The following is a 22,426-nucleotide window of genomic DNA, read 5'->3' as shown; positions in this document are numbered from 1 at the left end:
GAGGACGGTGGCCTCTTCGCGAACTAACTAGGTGAAAACAAACGCACCGGGCATCTCTGATGGAGAAAACAATGAAGAGAGCTCCTACCTACCTACATACTCCACCATGGCATGTACCATACGTACGGCAAGGGGTTGATGCTGGACTGGGCCTTGCCCCATGTCCGGATCTCACCCGTTGCGGAGGACCGGGGCCTCAACGCGCCCCGTTGCGACGGATCCGGCGTGGGGCCGGGCGCGGGGCGCGCACGAGAAGGCCCAGGGCCCGGCGCTGAGCGCCGGCAGCACCACGGCCATGCCTCCACCAGAACCTCCGGGCAAGTGGCTAAGTCACGTGATACCACACATGACCAGAGCAGGGTCGGTCGAGCATGCTGGGTCCTGCAGGGGAGTTATAATAGTACTCAGTATGTACTAGTGCTGCGTACATGGGCACACGCTGCCCCAAGAACCAGTGGAGAGATGCCCGCATGAAATCCGCGTTGCAGCGGCGTACGCAGTACGTACATAGAAGACGTGGGCGGCCCCGGGTGGCTGGCATGCAGAGGACCAAGGGCCGGCGCCTCCCTCGGTTCAGCAGAGGGTCGTACGACCTGCACACCCTCCCCCTCCATCATGCTTGTGGGGTTTGCTTTTGCTTCATGTTTGTTATCGCTAAATGATGGCGGAATGTGGGGGTTTTGCCGGTGGCTGCTGACTAAGGACGTGCTGAAGAATCGGGTGCATGTTCTGTTGGGGCCCGGGGTCGATCGAAGAGCCCCGCGGGCCTTTGGGGTTGGGTGTCCCCTGCTTGAAGCAGGAGAGCAATGAATGGTAAGAATGGAACCGGAAACCAAACATCACGTTGCCCCCCTTGGGTCCCCTCTTGGGTAGCTACCCATGTTGTCGTGGGATGCAGGCCGATTGGGCGTGTGGAAAGGTGGAAATGAAACGAGAACAGAACGGGGAACAACGGACCTCATGACGTCAATCCTTCTTGTCGCTCCCCCCTCAGGGGCTCCCTCCCATAGCCTCGCCGTCGTCTTGCAGTGCCATAGCGACGGAAAAACAGGCCCAACGGCCAACAGGGCTACGTGCGGAGGAGCCCTCAGCTATCCAAGAGGCGTTGGACGGTCTGTCGGATTGCTAATAGTTATATCATGGCCATGCGGGTTGGAGGGCCCTTGGTTCCAACGCGCAGCTGCAGCGAATCCCATGCTCCTAACCACGTTGGCCAGGGCTGCCTCTCCCTCTCGCCATGGTTGTCGCGCTCGTCGTGGAGGAGGAGGCATCCCAGCTTCTCATTGGTCCCGTTGTCACGCAGCCGCCCAGCATCCAGCAAGATTTGTCGGCCAATGGCATACAGAGGACCTCGGCGAGGGAGCCTGCGCGCCTTTTGCTGGCCCGGGCGGTGCAACCTGGCCGGGCTCGGTCCGGCAGGGTTCCCTCCGGGCCCCGCCCAATGGGAGGCGGCGGCACCTAGCTCACCCCGCCATCGTTGCCGCCACGGCCCAGGGGCCCTCCGGCCTATGGCATCCACGGAGAGGCGGAGCGGCGCGTGTGACGGTTCCCGCTGGGCCCGGCGGAGCCTAGCTGGAGGCCGGATCCAGGCCGCCGTTGGCTACAACGTCGACGCATGGTCTTTGATATTTCCAATGATTCACCACTCAGCCAACCATCCAACAGACGCGTGCAACGCTCTGCGCGGGGACGGCGAGAGCGATCGAACCATGGCCCCTCTCGAGGCCCTCCGCAACGCGGGCTGGCTTCCAAGAGGGGCAATCCGCCTAGCGTCTTGACTCGGATCGCGGCCGGACAGGGCTGTTTGAGCCGGGCGCCCTCAAGCAACAGGATCGCTACAAGTACGTGGCTTTCCCGCCCTGCTGGGCGAGCCAAGCTTCGCGCCTCCCTGGTCCGGCCTTGCCGCTTGCTTCCTCTCGACCTCGCCGCCGGCGTTAGCGGCCATCCGTCCGCGTTCGAGACCCGTGCCATGCGGCTACCCGAGACATCCGCGCCCGCGCCCGTCGACACCGAGTCGGCCTCGAAGCCATCGTGACGACGACGACGACAACAACAATCCCGATCCACCCATGGCGCCCACCAACGCGTCTTCGGCCAGGGGCCGCGACATCCCGCGGAGCGAGCTGCTCACCCTCATCTGGGTCTGCTTCTCGGCCGCCGCCTGCCTGGTGGCCGTCCGCGCGACCATCCGCCTCCGCTCGCCCGCCACGACGCGCCTCGCCCCGATGGAAGACTGTTGGATCTACCTGGCGCTCGCCGCCCTCCTCGCCCTCTGCGTCCTCGAGACCATCCAGCTGCCCCGCCTCTACTACATCACGGGGATCCTCTCGGGCGACGTGGCCCTCACCACCGCCGAGGAGATCATCTTTCAGACGCGGCAGTACCTCCGCTTTCAGTTCCCCATCACCATCCTCTTCTGGTCCGTCCTTTGGTGCGTCAAGGCGGCCTTCCTCGCCCTGTACTGGCGCCTCTTCCGCGACCTGACGTGGTACCGCCGCGCCTGGTACATGCTGGCCGTCTTCACCTTTCTCGCCTACGGCGGCTGCATCCTGACCCTGACGTTTTCGTGCGGCCGCGACGTCCGCAACTTTTTCGGCTTCAACACGTGCGCCTCGCCCCAGAACGTCTGGGCCAGCAACTTCAGCGTCTACTTCAGCACCGCCGTCGACGTCTTCACCGACCTGTGCATCATGGCCATGCCCCTGCGCCTCATCCACAACATCAACGTGTCCCTGCGCCAAAAGATCGGCCTCGTCTGCGTCTTCAGCCTGGGCTTCGTCATGATCGTCTTCGCCGTCATCCGCGCCAACCAGAGCCTGGTCAAGACGGGCTTTGTGAACCTGAACCTCTTGTTGATCTGGTCCACCTTGGGCGCCTCCATCTGTACGTCGCCCCGTTTCCTTTCTTGCTCTCGTTCCGGCAAAGGCCAAACAAAAAAAAAAAAAAGTATCCCCCCGGGGCTAACGCACGCCGGCGACAGCCGTCCTGGTGGGCACCCTGCCGGCCCTCAAGGTCCTCATCACGAAGCGCGCCCGCGCCTCCGAGAACCGGTCGGGATCCGGAGGATCCCGCAGCTCGACCAAGAAGCCGACGTCGAGCTTCGGCGCGCACGCCAGATGCCCCAGGAGCCCCCGGAGCGTCGCCCTCGGGTCGGTGCGGCGCGGCAGCGCCCACGCCAAGTCGCTCGCGGGGACCAGCACCGAAGCGACCGCGTCGCTGGAGGAGATCTTGGTCCAGCGGGACGTGGTGAGTCGGGCCGCCGCCGTCGACGCCGCGGGCGTTGCAACGCCAAAACAGGCACGCTGACGGCCCTCCGCGTCGAGGACAAGCAGACCATCTCGTACACGCCAGTTTCGCGCCCATCGCCGGCAAGGTATCACGAGCGATTTCAAAGCCAGCATCATAACCGATAGCCAGATATGAGCAGACCTTTTGCGGGTGCGACGGTTCAGCGTCTTTTCTTTTATTATTTTTTTTTTTTTTTGGTTGGGGAGGTGGCTGCGTGGTGGCGTGGGGTGGCGTGGCGGCGTTGGCGGTTGGGTTTAGATTCCCTCTTGGTCGCCCAGATGCGAGTATGCCCGTATGCCGTTTAATGGCTCCGTTTCTGTACATGTTTTGCGGGGCGCTCTGGAGCATTCCCATGTTTATCGAAGGCTGTTGCTGCCATTGTCTTTTTCTTCTCTTTTCTCCATGTACCCATGTATATATATATATATACGGCGGCTGTGCTGCTTCGATGATACCTCTGTAACTAGTTAGGGATTCGCGATGCCATGATTCTAACTATGCTCGTTCTGCGAGGGTTCCAAGGAAAGTTGGTTGGCTGGCCGAAGTTGTTTGCTTATCATGAGTTTGATGGAGGAGTAATTATCACATCCGTCTCAATCACGAATGAATCATTAGCTTCTGTTGGTCGGTTTGCAAGATCACTAAATACCGTACTTTGTACAAGCTACTCATTGAACAATAGAGGCGGCTCGCGACCCTTGCATGTACAAGTAACTCGTTACTAGTATGGAACTAGTTACAGCACAAGACGGAGAAGCTTAGCCGAGCCACAGGAGGATTTCCTGATCGGGACACCACCGGCATGTTACCGCGTGGAGCCCCACCGCGTACCGAGGCTGATCGTCGCCGTTTGAAATGGGTCAAATATCACAACATCACCGCCACCATTTGATGCCGCCGATGCCAATGTGACCGCGAAACACTCGTTGGATCGCCCGTACAATCGTTCAGGTGGAGGTCTTCCTGTTGATATTGTCTTTTTTTTCTTTTTTTTTTTTTGAGGGGGGAATCACGGTACCGTCTCTTGTCGCCCTTGTCTCTTTGCAAAAGCACGTACCTGTGTCCTTCCTTGAGCCCCCAACTCCCGGCCTCTCTCATCATGTCTCGGTTCTTCCGCGTCGTCAAGCATACGTTGCCGTGCGCTCACGGACGTGAATACGCCACGGCCACGCTCAATGGCGACGTTGACCGTCCGCAGCTCGTGGTGAAGCAGTATATTCCCCTGGACAACCCGAACCCTCAGCCGGGCGACATCACCATCATCGGCGGCCATGCCAACGGATTCCCCAAGGTGAGAAAGAGCGCGTTCATCGCCGACGAGCTCCCGCTCGCTTCCATTCGCTAACGCCGAGATTCTAGGAGCTCTACGAGCCCCTCTGGGATGAGATTCACCAGCGCGCATCCAAGAGCGGGTTCCGCATCCGCTCCATCTGGATCGCCGACATGTGGAACCAGGGAGAGTCGGGCGTCTTGAACGAGGCCATCATGGGCAACGATCGTGAGTTCTTGGACCGACGCCTACCTGTTGGAGGGCCCCGACGCTAAACCCCCGTCGGCAGCGAGCTGGTGGGACCACACGCGCGACCTTGCCCACCTGATCAACACGAAGCGCGACGAGATGCCCCAGCCGATCGTCGGCGTCGGCCACAGCATGGGCGCCTGCCAGCTGTAAGTGGGCGCTTTCGTCATGGTTCCTTTCGTGACGCCATCCCCGGCGCGTGGCTAACCCCCCTCCGTCGCCAGCGCCCTCCTTTCCCTCTGCCACCCGCGCCTCCTTCGCGCCCTCGTCCTCCTCGACCCCGTCATCACCATCGCCAACACGGGCTTCGACCCGGCCGTCGCCTCCACCAAGCGCCGCGACCTGTGGGAATCCCGCGCCGCCGCCGTCGCCAAGTTTTCCCAGTCCCCCTTCTACAAGCGCTGGGACCGCCGCGTCTTCGACCTCTGGGTCGAGCACGGCCTGCGCGACCTGCCCACCGCCGTCTACCCGGACGCCGCGGCCCACCCCGGCGCCGTCACGCTCACCACGACCAAGCACCAGGAGCTCTTCACCTTCCTCCGCCCGACGTACCGCGGCGAGGAGCTGCCGGGCGGCCTGGCCGACCGCGACCCCTCCGTGTACCGCGACGAGATGCCCGACAGCGCCATGGAGGGCGCGCACGACGTGTACCCCTTCTACCGGCCCGAGCCCGCCGTCGCGTTCGGCCGCCTGCCCGAGCTGCGGCCGGGCGTGCTGTACGTGTTTGGCGGCGACAGCGAGGTGTCGCCCCCGAGCGAGAGGAAGAAGAAGATGGAGAGGACGGGGACGGGCGTGGGCGGCAGCGGCGGCGCCAGCAAGGGCCGCGTGCACGAGGTGGTGCTGCAAGGGTGCGGGCACCTCGTGGCCATGGAGAGGGTCGGCGACTGCGCGGATGCGGCGGCCGGGTTCCTGGCGAGGGAGATCCAGCTGTGGCGGGACGAGCAGAACAGGTTTGCCGAGATCAGGAAGGGCAAGGACAAGAGGGAGGTGGCCATGATCGACGAGCAGTGGAAGAAGAAGATCACGCCCAGGCCCAGGGCGAAGGGGAAGCTTTGAGGTGAGCAGCAACTACAACAACGACTACAACTACAACAACAACAACAACAACAACAACAAACAGCCCATGATGGAGGGGAAGTGAGGCTGGCGTAGGCTGCGGGGACCCTGGTTGGAAGATTAGACAGACGGTTGTCATGGCGATTGTTTGATGTGGTATCGATATTAGCATCCCGTTTCCCCGTACCGATAGACCTTGTCACCGAAAGAGGCTGGAACGCTCGTTTGCGTCAGAGGGAAGCGCAACGTCCTTTCTTCTTTTCCTCGATGGCGTCGGTCTTAAGCCGGGAGAATAATAGGGCCTGTTCTGCCTCGTCTCTTCTAACCACCACCGGGGTTTTCTATTTTTGCAATCTATCCACCTTGCGCCTGGCCTGGGAAACATTGCCTTGCTGGTGCCCGGGCGGGCCTCAGTCCTGCTTCTTCGCCTCGGCAAGAATGTCCTCCGCGGCCTTGACGCTCAGCATCATGGTCGGGCAGCTCGGGAACGCGCCCGGCACGACGGGGAACGCGCTGGCGTCCACCACGCGCAGGCCGGCGACGCCGCGCACGCGGAACTTGGAGTCGAGCACCGCCATCTCGTCGTCGTCGCCGCCGATGGCGCACGTCGACGTGGCATGGTGCGAATACGCCTGGAGCTTGAAGAACTCGGCCTGCGCCTCGTCGGTGCACCTGGCATCCTTCCCCCCGGGGCAGGGGTGCTTCTCGACGAGCGGCGCGACGGGCTCGCCGGCGGCGTGGAGGGCCTCGCGCAGGATGTTGGCGGCCGACACCAGCTCGTCCAGGTCCTCCTTGCCGCCGCGCTCAAAGAAGCGAAAGTTGATCTCGGGCTTGTCCTGCGGGTCCGCCGACACCAGCCGCACCGAGCCGGCCTGCGACTTGGGCGCGAGGTGCACCATGGCGCACGTGTACTGCGTCGGGCCGTGGTAGGTCGGGAAGCCGGGCCAGAAGCCCTCAAAGGAGAAGGCGCCGCACCAGGTGTAGATGTTGCGCTTCTTGTCGGGGGCGTTGGGGGTGCGGAAGAGCAGCGTGATGAGGCCCGTCTCCACCGGCGCGGACCCCATGGCCAGGAGCGAGCCCTCGTAGTTGTCGCCCAGGTTCTCGCCGACGCCGGGCAGGTGCTTGACGAGGGTGATGTTGAACCTGGCCAGCTCGTCCCGCGGCCCGATGCCGCTGAGCTTGAGCAGCTGCGGGGAGTTGAAGGCGCCGCCGGACACGATGACCTCGCGCCGGGCGTGGAACTGCTTGAGGGGCCCCTTGGCCCCCTTGACGTGCTTGGGATCGGCCTTGTACAGCGAGGGTCCCTCCATGACCTCGACGCCGACGGCGCGCGGGACGACGCCGTCGACGCCCACCGTGGCCGGGTCGAAGAGCACGCGGGTGGCGAGGGTGTGCAGCCTGACGGTCAGCGGGTAGCCTGCCGGGTCGGCCAGGGTGTCGCGGATGTAGTTGTTGGGGCTGGACCGCATGCCGCGGGCGTCAGAGTGAATCGCCATGTTGTAGAAGGAGCTGGTCTCGTCGGCCTTTTCGTCGAGCTCAAGGATATCCCGGTTGACCAGGTCGGCAGCCTTGTCGGGGTCCTGGCCGGTCAGCTCGGCAAGACGCCGCAAGATGCGCGTGCCCGGCTGGCTGTCGTTGCGCGCCCACGACGAGTCCTGGGTGGACGTGGCGAGCCAGCCTGGAGCGGAGCTTTGGTTAGCCGTGCCCGTGCTGCCACGCCGTGCGCTGGCTTGGGGAGCCCCGGAGAAAAAGAAAAAGACAAACGAAAGCAAGCCCTTACCATCGTAGCCGTGGCCGGGCGCGCCGGGGGGCAGGTACTCGTTGCGCTCGATTTTCTGAAGATACTTGCGCATGTTCTTTGCGTCCCAGCTCGCGTCGCCGGTCTTGTTGACGATGATATTCCAATCATCGTCGGCCGGCATGGAGCAGACGCCGGCGTTGTGCATGGCGCAGCCGCCGAGCACAGCGGCGCGAGGATAGTGAATGCCCAACAGCTTAGCATCCTCGGGAGGGTCAAGGCCGACGTAGAACGTTCCGTCGCCCGTGTCCCACGTGGTGTGGGCGAACTTGAGGTCCTGCTCGGGGTCGTCCGAGTGCTTGACCCAAAAGTCCCACCTCGTCAGCTCGTCGTTGGCGGCCTCGTTGAACCAGGGGATCTCGGCGTAGGTCGGATTGTCTCCCTCGTCGCCGCCGGCCTCGATCAGCAGCGTCGAGTAGCCGGCCCGCGCGAGCTCGGCGGCCAGAGGGCCACCTCCGGGACCGCTGCCGACCACGATGTAGTCGAAGCTCTCCGCAGAATCAGACGGCGCAGACGGCGCCGCACCGGCCCTGAGGGCCGAGGACGCGAAGAGCGCGGACAGGAGACGGTGGCGCATGATTGCCCTCTCTTCTTCGCTGCACCAGCCCAAGCAAAGCGCAAGATGGCTGGTTTTCAAGCCGCCCGCCAAAACTCCAGAGCGAGGCCATTTGTATTAATTGGGCACTTTCCATCACGGCGATTTCTGGCCGTCCGCGGGACCCAATCTCCAGCGGCTCACGGCAATATGAAATAGATGCCGGATATTGAGGGGCCGCCCGCCAAGGTATCGAGCTTGCAGATGGCCGACTTCCCCGGCCTCGCAGAGTGGCGGCCGTAGTGGTATTCTCCGGTGGTTTCGGCCATTCCATTGGCTCTTTGGCAAGCGCTCTTAAAGCACAGAGCATAGCACGCTCCCAACCCGAGAGGATGGCCGTTGGACTATTACCGCAGCGATGTTCTGCTGACTTGGGGGGGTGATCCTGACAATTAATTAGGCGGCGGTTGATTGTCTTGCCGGCATCCGGGAGAAGAAGGTTACAGTGCTGGACCGGTTGGTGATGCACTGTTGCAGGGGACTTGGAGGCCGTCCGGATATTAGGCCGTCTTCTAGAAGTCTTCACCGGAGATCTCCCGCAAGGCGAACCTCGCCTTGGGGCAGCTCTACACATCTGGTACTACGGGCCAGAAGGCTCAACGAAGAGAACCGCGAACGTTATGTTGAGGAGATTTCCTAATCGGTCTGGCGTAACGCTCGCCAGATCCGCCTGGTTGCACGTCTCAGTTACGTCCGGTCCTTCAAGAGATAGGACTTGGGGGACGGTAGCCTCAGTTGCACCAAATCCTGGATCCAACGCTATGGTAGATTTATGTATAGAACCATTGCAAACAAAGACTTTTTCTCGGTCGCTTCTTTGTATTTTATTTCTCTTGCTTATTGTTTCGCCTGTTTGTCTTTTTGTATTCTCTTGTTGTGGTGCATACCTTGGGACTTGTCTCTCACCCCTGATCATCCTCGACTGTTGGTCGTCGCCTCCTCAGCTTGTTATGCAGTTCCATTCATTGAGCGGTTCGCCGTTGGATAGCCCGGTGATCAGTAGGTGCAGGGCGCTTCTTTAGGACCACCGCGGCAGCACACAGAGGGTCTAATGTTCTGCAACACGGAATGCACCCTCCCAGGCAGAGCACCCTAATAACCCGCGGGCCCCCCACGCAGGGTAACTTACTCCTGCGCAGCTCTCAAGGATGGATCGGAGACTGTGATGTTGCAAGCTCGCGTTATAAGAGCCCGTTTATCCTACCGCTAGCCGGGGCGTACGGGACACTGTACCCTGGTCGGTCGGTATACGGGAAGAGGGTGTTCTTCGCATAGCAACACGTCTTAGCCAAGCAGTTTAAGACTAGCTAGATCAACGTCTCCCGTTCGAGAAGTTCACAGGGTTTCAGCCCTCAGAGCTATTAGATGCAGAGCGCGATCTGCAACAAAACAGGGCCGCACGCAGACCGTTGAGCTGCAGCCAATTAGTAAAATAAGCGATATGCATACATATAGTACGTAAGCACCCATGGTTGGAAGGAGGGGTCCGGGATCCTTCTATACAACACTGGGCCACTCCTAATCAACGCCGACCTGCCTTGCCTTCGAATGTTTGTTCGCAACACAGGGCGGGCTATGCCAGGCCGGACACGAGCCAGGCCTCGTTCTGGTGGGTACACCAGGTCCATGTGACTGCTGTGTATGTGGACAGTGCCGGCAGGAATACACTGATACTTTTCAGCCACGATACGGAGTGTACTATACTTCGTACTCTGTATCGGTTTCACCCATCTGAGACCAATGTATGCCTGAAAAGGAGAGATGCGCAGGGGGAAGCCCCGAGACACCTCCGAGAGGTTCTGGCGGGGGGATATTATTAAAACAATCCTCGCTATTCTTATTCTTTCCATCCCTTCCTACGGAGTCGACAAACGTGGACGCGACTTGATGCTAAGGCTCATCGTTATACTATGCTCCCCGGATGAGTACAAGGCGATAACCTCGGCTTGTGCTAAAGGAACTGGGAACCGGGAGCAAAGTCCGTAGGAAACACGGGCGAAATGGTAGGGCGGTGAGTGATGGTGCTAGATAATACGAAACTTACAACCCTGGACCGATCGTCTCCATCTGTCTCTGGAATCTAAGACTGTGGTGCTAATTAACTACTATAGTATACAAGACTAAGACATGACTAGCAACGTTACCTGCTAGATAGCGAAATGATCAACCGCAGCTTGGAAAAGCAAGTATCCCTATTATAATTTGTGAGAGACGCTAGGGGGATTATAAAGGACGTATGAGGAGTTTCCTTACAGTTGTTCAAAGTGAAGTCCATCTCATTCCTCCTATACTCTAACAACCACGCAATCCTCGGTTGCGTATCAGTGAAGAGCGCATGCTATTCTAGGTTAGCCTTTATGTGACATCAGATGTATCTGAGAGTTTCTGCTAACAGTCTAAACAGCTGCTACTAATACCAACTCTTCGGCCAACCCAACCAACCCGACCAACCCAACCAACCAACTAAAATGAAGGCTGCCTTCATCGTTGTTTACTTGGGTTCCGTTGCCTCTGCTTGGAGTGTTCTTGTCCAAGACTCAGGTCACCGCCAGTACTACATTGCTGGCAACCAGACTACCTCCAAGTGCAGAAATTGGAGCAGAAAGAACATTGTCCGCATTAGGTTTGACGGGAAAACCGAAGGTCAAAGTCCGTCGAGGGAGTACACCCTATATAAAAGTTCGGGATGTCGGTTTGTAGTCGGTACGGGCGGGCCTGGAGAGCAAAGGTTTTCGTCGCCGATCCATTTCGAGAGCATCCTGGTTTCGGGATAAGGACGTCTTGGGCGAACTCTACATCTGGTCTTTCGGAGAAAGGATAGGAGAGTCATTTGAGCTGTCTGTCCCTGCTTATTACAGGGCAGTCGACACTCAGTACCGGCAGTTTGAATGATGTCCTCAGGCGAACCTTGTGATGCGCAAATATCCCCGCTGGGTTTAGGTTCAAGAACTGTGAGGACAAGGTTCTGGGCGGCGAAGATTAGGTTCTGAATAGGAACCTAAAAGGGTCTTGGCCCGCTTCAGATATAGCTTCGAAAAACCACTACGGGATTTAGGATCTTCCTCCTTTTCTACACATCCAGCGAGTTACTGCTTCTTGCTTTGCAACACCAGCCTTCAGTTATTTTCCACGGTGAACCATTTCGTATTTCCGTCGTGGACCATTATAATACCTGATGCGAGATACCGTACCAAGAGCGCTTTCAGGGAAATAGCCTTCCAGAGAGTGCAAAATAACTATAGTATTGAATTCGAGAATGCATCAAGAAGAGGAAGGGCCCTCTTGCGCAGGGAAATCTGGAATAGTACAGGAAGTGCAGTTAAAGGTCCTTATCAGAAGGCATATCAGAGCGACAAAAGCCACAAAGAAAGGCTCTGCAGCTAAAGGAGGCTTTTGTTAGAGCCGAGGCTCCTAGGTAGAGATGCCGAAGTAAAGCAGTACAAGCACGAGGCACAGGGTAAATACGCGCAAGGTACGCCGTGAGTATTCGATGGTAGGGATACAGATAGAATTCACATTGAACTCTGGCCTCCTCCCGAGTACTAGCTGACTTGCCCCCCTTTTTCTATTCCCTATTCCCAGCCCCTATTATTCTCCCAGCTACACTTAGTGAGCATTCCTCCTGACGCTACACAGCCCTCGTATCGGATGCCTCGGCGCCACGCAGCCTTTAGGGCGAATAACCGTTACGGATGTAGCTTTCCCGCTCCGAGGCCCCATGCACTGTTGGCTGTCGTGCATCTGCGCGACAAGCGCTTCATCCGGCCTAAGCGGTGTATGCGGCCGAATCGGGGCCGACTAATATCGGCCGGACGATAAGACCCCCGTGGTCCTGACAGCGTCTTAGTCCTCGGACCACCTTGTTCTCGCATCACAAAGGTGCAGGGTGTAGTGGATGGGCGGTATAGGGTGCGCAGGTTGGGAGGGCCCTTATCAGGTTTGACGGGCCCGGGTCCAGGGTACGTGGGTCGGGAGGTATAGGGTACGCCTCCCGGGGGCCGGCAGGCCAGGCAGCTCTGGTCCCCCCGCGGGCGTCGACTCGTACGCTGCCGCCGACCGCGAGCTCGCGAGCCCATTTTTTGCAAATCCTGTACAAAATGATTTTTTGGGATTGGGTTTCTCACCCCAGAGCCCGCCGGCACGTGGGCACCACTGCGCCCCGGTCGGTGGGTATACGAGAAAGAGGGAAACAAGACAGACCTGTGGGGGGGATGCCTGGCAAGCCTGGGCACCTCTCCACGGCAGCCTGCGAAGGCCGCTGTTGGTCCTGTTTCAAACGTCGCCGCATTCGCGTGGTGCCCTACGGTCTGCCGGGGTACCAACGATCGCGGCGAGCACCACCTCAGCACCGCTGCCGCCTGCCGCCCTTACGAGGGCCGCCGGGGGCTCGGCATCTGAGAAGACTCCTTTAGGCGCGAGTGTGACAGGATCCATAGGAACTAATACTCTGGTCCTGGCCGCCAGCAGGCATTCTGCCTGCCCAGACCGCCTTTCGGGGCGTCCATCATGTATTTAAGGGCGCCTCCAGGAGAGGCACACCAGACAGTTGTTTTCTTTCTTTGATTAACAGCTTCCAACCACTCCTTTCCGCCGTATGCACTTTCAAGCGCCGTAGCCACCACAGCTATGAGCCCTCAGGAAGAAAACTCCCTCAACATCCTTCCGTCAATGGGCCAGGCACACCTCTGCAACCTCCGACGCGTTCCGCAAGCCCAGATTGATCTCAACCAGCTGGTAAGGATGAAGGAGTCTCGCAAGGCCTTCCTCAGCGTCCTCGCCAGAGCCGAGACAGCCATGGACCCTTTCGAGTGGATCTCGGACTACCGTTGCGCGTATAATAACGCAGTCGCAAACGGGGTCAATGAAGCAGCCGGCATCCCAGCCATCACGGCCTTCCTGGATGCGGTTCTGAAGCGCATCGCCCCAGCATGGGCCTACAAAAAGCACATAGACCTAGCCGACGACATCGTCCGAAACATCCCGCCGAAGGGCGTGGAGGTGTACGTGGAGCAGCTAAACCGATTCCTCCTCCTAACCGGCTCCAATGCGCGCATCTCGCCACAAGGTCATGCCACTTTCGGAGGACGTGGACAGTCATCTGATCCGCAAGACCCTTTAAGGCAGGGCTTTGACAAGAAAAATGGCGGAGGCGGCAAAGCTAAGCCATCCGGCTCAGGGGGTGGCAGTGGACGAGGAAAAAAGGGGAATGGCGGCAGAAAGGGCGGCGACAGAGGTTACAACCAGTCCAACGACCAAAACGGCAAAACAAACCGAAAACCGAAGGTCCACCAAGACTGCCCATGCGGCACCATAGAGCGTCACTATTGGACACCTATCAAATGCCTCAATCTCCGAGCGGCCATCACCGGCAAGAATGAGAGAGGCGGTCTGGTCCCCCAGGTCCCCCGCCAATTCATCCTGGACCAGCTTCAGAAACCGCAGTGGGCGGACCTCAGGGCCGAGTTGCAAGCTCAGGGGATGAGCCTCCCTGGTCCCGGAGCATTACAACCAGGGCCTGCCAGTGGAAGATCCTACCCTGCAATAATCGGCGTTGCGGCGAAAGCCGACAACGACAAATACCCTCCAGGTTCTGTCGACGCAGCTGTGGTCTCTCACGACCTGCGGACAACACTTCGGCTTCCTCCCGGTGTCCATGACACGTTTCAGACCGACCGCCACCCACTTCACAACTCCATCGTCCTCAACAGCGGCAGCGCAGTTCATATCGTCAACGACAAGTCTCGCTTTGAGCCTGGTTCCTGGCGCGAAGTCGATGACCCAAACGATTGTGTGGAGGCTGGTGCGAGCTCTTTCCAGGTTCAAGCTCGTGGGCGGTGGAGGCTTAAGAATGTGCTGAACGGTAACAGAGGCCCCAACACCGAGGACCTGATTTTGGAAGACGTGGCCTTCATTGACGGATTCCACGTCAACATTGTGTCAGAAGTAAGCCTTCGTCAGGCAGACCTCTGGTATTGCGGGTGGGATAGAACCCTTCGTTACGGTCCTCTGGACCACAGTCTGGTGTTGAGACAGCTGGTCTACAAGCATAATCAGGTGTTTTTTTAAATGCAACACTCGTTCTGCTTACTCGCGAGTTCCCTCGCCTGAGCACACCGTGACCATGTCTCTCGCTACCATCAAGACCCGTTTGCCCGCCCGCCCGCTCGAAAGAGCTACTTCCTGAGAGAGAGGATACAGCGCCTGTGGCACCTGCGTGTGGGTTACGCAGGGCCCGAGGCAATGCGGAGACTCGTCTCTGCAGCCAGAGGTGTTCGGTACAACGTGGATGGCATTCCAAGAAAGGAGTGTACTGTGTAAGAGTTGTGCACGGGCACACGCTACTCGAGTTATCTTACGCCGACTGATGCGGCAGGAGCCCAAGAGAGCTGTTCTGGGCGATACGGTCCGGAAGGCTTTGTCAGCAACGACTTAATACCAACTACTGTGTACGGTAGTCCCCATTCTGGTTGCCGTTTGAGGAGAACTTCCTCAGGACTGCCTGAAGATAGTGGGCTATTACACCAAAAGGGTCTTTAAGGGCGTGATCAGCAACCACTTCCCCAATTCCAATTCCGCTTGGGAAGTACTTTCTGATGGTGCCATCGAAAGTATTGGAGCACCCCTCAGATTCTTCATGTTCCTGTAGGACCTGTGGGGCGGCCTCTAGACCTTGGTCACACGCGCAGGGGCCGTTTCTGCACAATATTAATATCCCCACCGCCTTGCGCGGACTAGGACAATCGTGATACCATCGAGATTGTCGTTGTTTGCTGCTATTTTGGTATGACGCCACGTCTCGGTACAGCATCCGTAGCCTGGTCAACGCCGCTATGCAGCATTCTCTGGATGCATACTGCGCTGTGGAGAGTGGCAATGGCGCTGAAATCCCGCCCGACCCTACCTTAGACGAGTCGAGCGATTCTTGCGTAAGCCAGGCTGTCATCAACCCCCTATCGCCTGCGACCCCCTCTCCTGCCTGCAGGGCTATACAAACGCCTACCGCCGAGACAGCCACCGCCAACGAGGATAGAGATACGCCGCTACCGAGCATCGAGGCCTCTCCACCTTTTCACACCTCTTCGGGGGCTAAGAGAGGAAAGAAACGGGATTTCGATAAACGGTCGACAGACGATGACGATGGTGAGGAGGACGGAGAGGAGGAGGACCTGCGTAGTAGCAGTGCTAGCCGGTATGCGAGTACCCCTACAATACCAAAGCTAGCGCCGCGCTCGCAGGGCAGGAAGAGGAAACGGGTGGACGATATTAGCTACAAGCTTGCGGAAGGATTGAGGGTTCTCGCGGCTTCCAACCGAGTGCTGCCAGGCGAGGATACTGTTCGCCATGCTGTAACGCTTTTTCTAGCGAACTGGCGCCAGAAGCTGCCTGTCAAGGCCCGAACCGCTGTGATCAAGAAGCTGACGAATCCGATGTGGGCCGCCATTTGGCCTTTGTTGGATAAGGAGGAGCAAGCTGTATTTATTGAACAATGGCGACTACCGTAAGTTAGGTAGTTGTAACTTAGCCGACTGGTGTCATCGTCACCAGCTGCCGCGCCCGCCTACGAGCCTCGGCCGTCGGAGCCTGGTCTGTCGGCGAGAGATCCTTGAAAGCTGCCTCGCCCTCGTGTACCAGCATCGTTCTGACCATCTTGGATATATGCTTTGGATGACTTGGAAGAAATGGGCGGTAGCTCGTTGGGTCTGGTTCTGCGGGGGGCGAAGATGTAAAGGACTACCAGGATCTTTAGCCTCGCAGGAAGATATCGCGAGTCTTCATGCTTGGTGTTCTCCCTTAGCCAGTCGGCCAGCTTCCAAAGGTTTGCTTCTCTATACGAAAGTGGAAGTACGCCTCCGCGTTGCTGGATACAGGAGCAGACTTCAATCCTACTAGCCACAGCTTTTTTAGTTGAGCACTCGCTTGAAAGAAGCTTTTCTTAGTGCCCTGGTCTCACCTCCCTCGGCGAGGTCCCCATTGGGCGCCCAGGCGTCAATCTCGAGGCACCAACGACTCCCTGACCACGCCACCGAGAGCGCTCTGGGGACTTCCGGAGAGGAAAAGGAGAGGAAAGCAGAAGTGGCACGCCGCAATACTGTTCACCCGCTCTTGATTGTTCCTGGCGCAACCACACATTGTCTGACACAAGATATCTCCAAGGTGCCCAAACCGGACCCGTCACAAGAGGGCTGGGAAGGGGGTCATCCAATGTTAGGGTATAATTATTGATCAGATGAACGACTTGGTTTGATGCCGTACTCGAAGCAGCTATTCATTCCTCACATCGCATTCGAGTGTGAGAGATCATGCAGGCTGTGCCCCCTAATACCTAGCCATGGACAACTGAACACCTGACATTTCCCGGCCGTCACTGACCCAACCGCTGCTTGGGCCCTCCAATGGTACGACAAGGTATGGGACAAGGGGGCTTTCGCCTCACCACCGTCTCAGCATGCCGCAAACCGCTGCCAGAAAAGAAGAAAAAAAGGAAAAAGACAAGAAAACAAAAAAGAGAGAAAAGAATAGTCCGCTGGCCTTCACCCTCCCTCCCTCCCCCCCAATCGTTCATCGCAGACCACCTGTTCTATTCTCACCCTCACGGTCGTCTACCACGGCTTCCTCCGCCTGTCTCCCACAATCGGCAGTTTGGTGGATCGTCCGTCCTCTGCTTCTTCCTCCTCGTCCTCACTGTTCTCAGTGTCCTCGTCATTCCCATCAGAGTCATCACTGTTCTCGCCGTCCTCATCATCCCCAGAGTCAGCCTCGTCGTCATCTGCTTCCTCATTCTCTTCCCCGTACTCTCCTTCGCTCTCCTCCTCGCCATCCGCCTCATTTTCCATTTGTCCGGGCTGCCACGAAAACGGCTCGCCCTCCTTCCCAAAGTTCGTAACAAAGGCCACATCCTCATGCAATCCCACAACAGGGAACAACCGACCATCGGCCTCCATCTTGACCCCCTCCGTAACCCGGACCCCATTCTTTGTAAACCAGACCCAGCCGGTGGTAAGGTCCACACCGCACCCAACCGTGTCGCCGATCCGATACCGTAGCTCATCGTCGCCGTCGTCACCGAAGTCATTTTGCGATGAGTATGCGGCGCCTACATCCGAGTGGTATCCCCACGACTCGGCGCTGACGTACTCGTCGTTCTCCTTGTTCCACCATCCGGGGAACGGAACCGCCGCGCCGCCCAGCGTGCATAAGCCGATCGCCATCTCGGGGTACTCAGGGTCGCCGTCGTCCTCCGCCGAAGCCGGCTTCTTCTTTTTCTTGAGCTCGGGGGGGACCTCCTGTAGCGTGACCTCGAAGTAGTAGGTCTCCAAGCCCAGCGGGATCGGCTTATCGGCCGAGATGCACAAGCGCTTGCCGCTGGTGTGGACAATGGTGCGGCCCGTCGGGTCGGATTTGGCGATGCTCTGCGCGCCGGCGGCCGTTGTCCCGGGGTACCGGGCCATCCAACGGCTTGGGAGGAGGTCAGACCACGCGCCCTGCCGCTTGAGGAACGTCACCGCCTCGTCGTGCCCGAAGCGCTTGGCCAGGTTGAGGGGCGTCCAGCCGTACTTGTCGGGGCGGTTGAGCGGGGCGTTGAGGGCGTGGAGTTGCTGGAGGAGCGTCACGCTTCCGTTGGCGGCGCACATGGCCACGAGGTCGGCGTCAGCGGCGGCATCGGCCGGGTTCTTGCTGATGAGAAGCTCCAGGATCTCTTCGTAGGCCGGGTTCCTGGTCTCAACGCCCCATCGCTCGCAGGCAAGCTGCAACGCAGTGTAGCCCTCCTTGTCTCGCAGGGTGACGTCGGCGCCAGCTTCGACGAGCAGCTTGACGCATTCCGTGCGGCCAAACATTGCAGCCCGGTGGAGCGCAGCCATGCCCTTCTTGGTATCCTGAGTGTCCAGGCCGAGGTTGTCCTTGTCGTTACAGTCGACGGCAAGCTTGATCAGCTTGGCTACAACATTGTCGAACCCATGCTCGGCCGCCTGGCGTAGTACAGTCCGTCGCGTACGCGTAGGGTGGTTGATCTCGGCCAGCGGAATGTTGTTCTCTATTAACACGTCCAGAATCAGAAGGGCAGACTCTTCGTTGTTGCGGAGACAGGCGCAGAAGAGCGGCGTCCATCCCTGGTTGTCGAAAAGATTCAGCTTCTTGCTGTGCTTGACGAGAATGCGTACAACTTCGACATGCTCGGCAAGCGCAGCGCTGTGCATGGCCACGCGGTTGACCTTGTCTGGAATGTCGGGATCCGCTTTACGCTCAACCAGCACCGCGACGCACTTTTCGTGACCGAACAAGGCTGCCTCGTGAAGCGCGGTGGTCCCGTGGAGGTCCGCGTCATCGACCTCGAGAATGTCGCTCTCCAGAAGCACCTTGAGATTCTCGACCTTGCCAGTATGGCATACCATTTGCAACGGTCTCGCCGACGCTTTATTCTCGTGGTCGACATCCGCCTTGTTCTTGATGAACGCCTTCAACAGGTCCAGGGGCACGTTGGGCCGGATCAAGAGGTAATGTAGCGGCGACAGCGCAAGAGGATCCTCAGGGCTAAACTCGTTGATGCCGACGCCGTGGTCCAGGAAGAGATCGAGGATCTCCGGATCCTCGCCTTTGAGGGCAAAGGTTTGTAGCGCATTGCACTTTGTTGCGGAGCTGTGGGCCTTGGGGTCGGCTTTGTACTGCTCTAGGAGGGTCCTTGTATTCTCCTCCGTGACGTCGCCGTTGTTTAGCCAGAACTGGAACGCGTTATATCCCTTCCCTGCTTCGTCATTGATGTCCGCGCCGTTGTCCATCAGCAGCCTCATGGTACTGAACGATCGCTTCGAGCATGCGGCGGCTTGCAGAGGGGTGAAACCGTCCGACAGTTGGTCAACCTCCTCCCCGCGTTTCAGGAGGTGCGAGACCCAGCTGTCCAGGGCGAGATAGGAGGCGATGTGCAACGGCTTGTGCGTTGGGCCGCCAATGTGGAATAATGGGTTTTTCTTGCCCTGGGGGTCGGGGAACCTGCCCTGCCAGGCGGCGAACACCTCGGGCGTATCAAAGGCAAACCTGTCCAGCTCCTCCATCAGCGCGATCCAGTCCTCGTTGGTTTCCTGCTCTTCAGGCGACCACAAGCTCTGCGCCTGGAGCAGGTGAAAGGGCCAGAACTGGAGCTCGTAGCGCACCCGAGCTCGGTGCTTCTCTTCCCCGAGCGGTTTGGAATTGAACAGGCCTTCGCTGGCCTTCTCAAAAACGCGAGGCGCAACGACATCTTCATCATCGACAGAGGACTCGACGTCGTATTCGTTTCTGGCCTCCTCGAGGAGAGCGTCATAGTCAGGGGGTTGCGCGGCATCTGAGTCGGGCTGGGCAGCATCCTCCATAGCTCCTTCGTCGTTGGGGCTGCCGCCGTTGTCTGGGGCTTCGCCTCCGTCGGTTTCAGGCCCGCGGTCGTTTCCCCAGCTCCTTTCCAGAAGGCCTGCTTTGTGCTGGAAAAGCCGATTGTTCAAGTGGCGCAGGCAGGTCAGGGCCATCTGGAGCTGCCCCTGCTTCCTGTCAATCTTCAGGGACTTTGTCGCGTTTTGGATGGTGCCGCAGCGAGCGCACAAGTGGCTGGGATCCTCCAATTCCTCTTCGCTGTGAGCATGGTCCGTGAGAAAGTACTCATGAAGCGCCTCCCCGTGGGCCTCCCACACCCAGACGGGGCCGTCGTCGTCCTGATGGATCGTCAGGAACGGAACCACAGCTTGCCTGAGCTGCTCAAGCTCGAGAGCTGTGATGTCGTCGAAGAAGTCCTCGACGTCATCAAGATCAACATCTGGTGCGTCGACGTCGTACGTCCCTTGAAAAGCATCCATGATTTCCCGAGCATGCGGCAAGCCAGGGTACTCGTCGGAGAGCAACGTCCAGGTCAGAGCGGTGCGGAGGAGCTCGACGTAGTTAGGGCTCATCTTCTCAAGAACCTTGGCGTAAACATCCGAGATGCCGTCGGGTAGTTGCGCCAGCCGATTCGCAATCGGGCGCTTGAAAGGCTCGCGCATAAATGGCTTCGTCGTGTTAGAACCCAGGGCTTCCTACCACAGATGCAGGATAAACAGATACTTACTAGCGCCGTGTCTACAACGTAGGCGAAGCGACCGCGAGCCTTATCGAGGATGGCCTGCTTGGCTTCTTCCTGCTCTTCGGCCGTCAAACCCGGGATGGTTTTCAGGGCGTTCACGACAACCAACTCTATGTCTGCCCGGTTGTTGGCCTGGACATCGATGTACTGACCAGAGGCCAGATCGAGGGCAGCGAAGAACTTGGTGTTGGATGCGCAACCACAGAGCACTTTGACGCTGTAGCTTGAATCGTCGACATCGTCCCCGATCAGCGAGTTGACGTTGCGCAACAGCAACTCTTGATCCTCCTCTTCCAACGAGGTCTGGTTTAGGTTGTCAATGACAACGAGCAGGTCCTTTTTGAGCTCTCCAGCAATCGTGTGGAAGGCGTAGCCAAACTCGGGCAGGCTGCTTCCTCCACGCATATGCCTGGGAAGGCTTTCGACGGACTGCCGATGTTTCTTGAACATGGCGTTGCATGTCTCGAGAAGGCCAACGTTGGCTTCTCCTTGAACGGCCAGCTCGTACAGCTGAGCGAGGATCGTCCGGCAGATCCTGTCGGCCGTGAGCATCTCGCCACCGTTGCTGCCTGATACAGTCGAGGGGTTGCAGCTGACATAGAGCAACGCCGTGTCGGGAGCGATGTCCCGGGTGATTCGGGCGACAACCGTAGCCACCACTTGGGTCTTGCCGGATCCTGTAAAAGGACATGTTAATTAGCTTACGGGCCCGGCGAACAACGAGATGCACATACCATCTAAGCCGGTGACGCAGAGAAGGTCGGTATCGTTCTCAATGAACTCCGTGTACAGGGTCTCTTCAAAAACCCATTCGCAGGTCCCCGGATAGCGGCGGTCGAGGTTCTCCCCCAAGATTTCGAACTGCCCTTCCAGCGGCGAGAGGAGATCCCTGAAGGCCTGGTAGTCTTGCAGGGCGTAGTCCCACTGGGTCTTGCGCTTAGTAGAGGCGCGCACCTCGTCAAAGCCTTTGAGCAGCTGATCGAAGCGGGCCATCGCCTCGTCGTGGAGCTTCTTCTGGGTTTCCTGGAAGTCCTGGATTCGGCGGACCGAGGCTTTAATCCCGCTTAAAACGTCCGAAACGTTCTGCAAGCCCGTAAGGGTCTTGTCCTGGAAGGCCGCTTGGCTCTCTTCGAGCACTTTCTTCTTTAGAGTGGCGATGGCTGCTAGCTTGTCTTCGAACTTGGCCTTGGATAGGCCGAAGAAGTCCTTGAATCCATGCTTGATACGCGTCAGGGCACCGGCCGTTAGGTGCCGCTTGATGGCGTAGCTGAAGTTCAGGACGGCTACGTAGGCGCCCATTACATCCTGGAACAGCTTGTCAACCAGGGGGCTCGCCTTCCAGCCTGGCTTGTGCCGCTCGTCGTAAAGGCGGTCGTAGTGGCGGATGATGAGCATGATCTCGGTAACATCACCGAGGCCCGAGCCAAAAAAGTTGTATAGCTCGTAGTTGCTATGCACGGCGGTGAGGGTAAGCTTGATCGCATACCACGCTATACCAACGCTCTCGGGGGCATTGTTGGTCAGATGATCGCCGGCAGTAATAAAGTGCTCGATATTATCCATGATCATGCTGATCCAGCTCGCGGGGATCTGTATATCCGTGAGCCGGGCGTCCTCGACTCACCGACGTCAGGTCAGGGCATCATACCTCCATGTCGCCGACCTTTTTTGACCCCCACTTCTTGCCGGCATCGGCTTGGAGAGTTTCTGCGGCTTTCTTGGTTTCCTCGGGCGATGACCTCTCCTGCAGGAACTCGTTCAAGACTTCCACCTCCTTAGGGGTCGAGTGGCTCTCGAGAGCCTCCTTCCTGAAGCGCTCAAGAGCTTCATCGTAAAGGCTGCGGACCTTGACGTCCTTTTCCTCGTGGTTCTTCTCCATGTCGGCGAGCCGAAGCAGGCAAGCGGATGTCGATGGGGGAACTCTTCAAGCCCTTGGGGAGTTCGAGCACAGGATTATATATTATCGCATAGACAGAAAGGACCTTGCCGGTGACATGGGCGGACGACATGACCTCATTCTCCCCTCTTTTTGGGACCAGCATGTCTTCAGCCTCCTCGCGCGTTTCCTCGGGCTGCCACGCTAGCTGC

The 22,426-nt window shown here is 58.6% G+C and overlaps 6 protein-coding genes across 6 annotated transcripts; 4 read left to right on the top strand and 2 right to left on the bottom strand.

Annotated features, from left to right (window-relative positions):
• Positions 1-2,069: 2,069 nt before the first annotated feature.
• Positions 2,070-3,413, top strand: VTJ83DRAFT_3124 (uncharacterized protein; the record flags this gene model as incomplete). The annotated part of the gene is made up of 3 exons (XM_071009471.1): positions 2,070-2,883; positions 2,981-3,246; positions 3,333-3,413. The coding sequence occupies 3 exons, from the start codon at positions 2,070-2,072 to the stop codon at positions 3,411-3,413; spliced, it is 1,161 nt and encodes a 386-aa protein (XP_070867005.1).
• A 974-nt stretch (positions 3,414-4,387) lies between these two features.
• VTJ83DRAFT_3123 (uncharacterized protein) lies at positions 4,388-5,863 on the top strand (the record flags this gene model as incomplete). Its single annotated transcript, XM_071009470.1, has 4 exons — positions 4,388-4,579; positions 4,648-4,786; positions 4,848-4,956; positions 5,032-5,863. The coding sequence occupies 4 exons, from the start codon at positions 4,388-4,390 to the stop codon at positions 5,861-5,863; spliced, it is 1,272 nt and encodes a 423-aa protein (XP_070867004.1).
• Positions 5,864-6,273: 410 nt separating this feature from the next.
• Positions 6,274-8,525, bottom strand: VTJ83DRAFT_3122 (uncharacterized protein; the record flags this gene model as incomplete). Its single annotated transcript, XM_071009469.1, has 3 exons — positions 6,274-7,541; positions 7,644-8,191; positions 8,401-8,525. 3 exons carry the CDS (start codon positions 8,523-8,525, stop codon positions 6,274-6,276), a joined length of 1,941 nt encoding a protein of 646 aa, XP_070867003.1.
• A 4,357-nt stretch (positions 8,526-12,882) lies between these two features.
• On the top strand, positions 12,883-14,322 carry VTJ83DRAFT_3121 (uncharacterized protein; the record flags this gene model as incomplete). The annotated part of the gene is made up of 1 exon (XM_071009468.1): positions 12,883-14,322. The coding sequence occupies one exon, from the start codon at positions 12,883-12,885 to the stop codon at positions 14,320-14,322; it is 1,440 nt and encodes a 479-aa protein (XP_070867002.1).
• Positions 14,323-15,086: 764 nt separating this feature from the next.
• Positions 15,087-15,758, top strand: VTJ83DRAFT_3120 (uncharacterized protein; the record flags this gene model as incomplete). Its single annotated transcript, XM_071009467.1, has 1 exon — positions 15,087-15,758. One exon carries the CDS (start codon positions 15,087-15,089, stop codon positions 15,756-15,758), a length of 672 nt encoding a protein of 223 aa, XP_070867001.1.
• A 1,098-nt stretch (positions 15,759-16,856) lies between these two features.
• On the bottom strand, positions 16,857-22,217 carry VTJ83DRAFT_3119 (uncharacterized protein; the record flags this gene model as incomplete). The annotated part of the gene is made up of 4 exons (XM_071009465.1): positions 16,857-20,264; positions 20,324-21,015; positions 21,073-21,928; positions 21,987-22,217. 4 exons carry the CDS (start codon positions 22,215-22,217, stop codon positions 16,857-16,859), a joined length of 5,187 nt encoding a protein of 1,728 aa, XP_070867000.1.
• Positions 22,218-22,426: the final 209 nt, after the last annotated feature.

Source organism: Remersonia thermophila, chromosome 3, assembly GCF_042764415.1.
Source record: "Remersonia thermophila strain ATCC 22073 chromosome 3, whole genome shotgun sequence".
NCBI classification, from domain to species: Eukaryota; Fungi; Ascomycota; class Sordariomycetes; order Sordariales; family Chaetomiaceae; genus Remersonia; species Remersonia thermophila.
The sequence above is the reverse complement of the archived record's forward strand: the minus strand, read 5'-3'. Positions and strand labels throughout refer to the sequence as shown.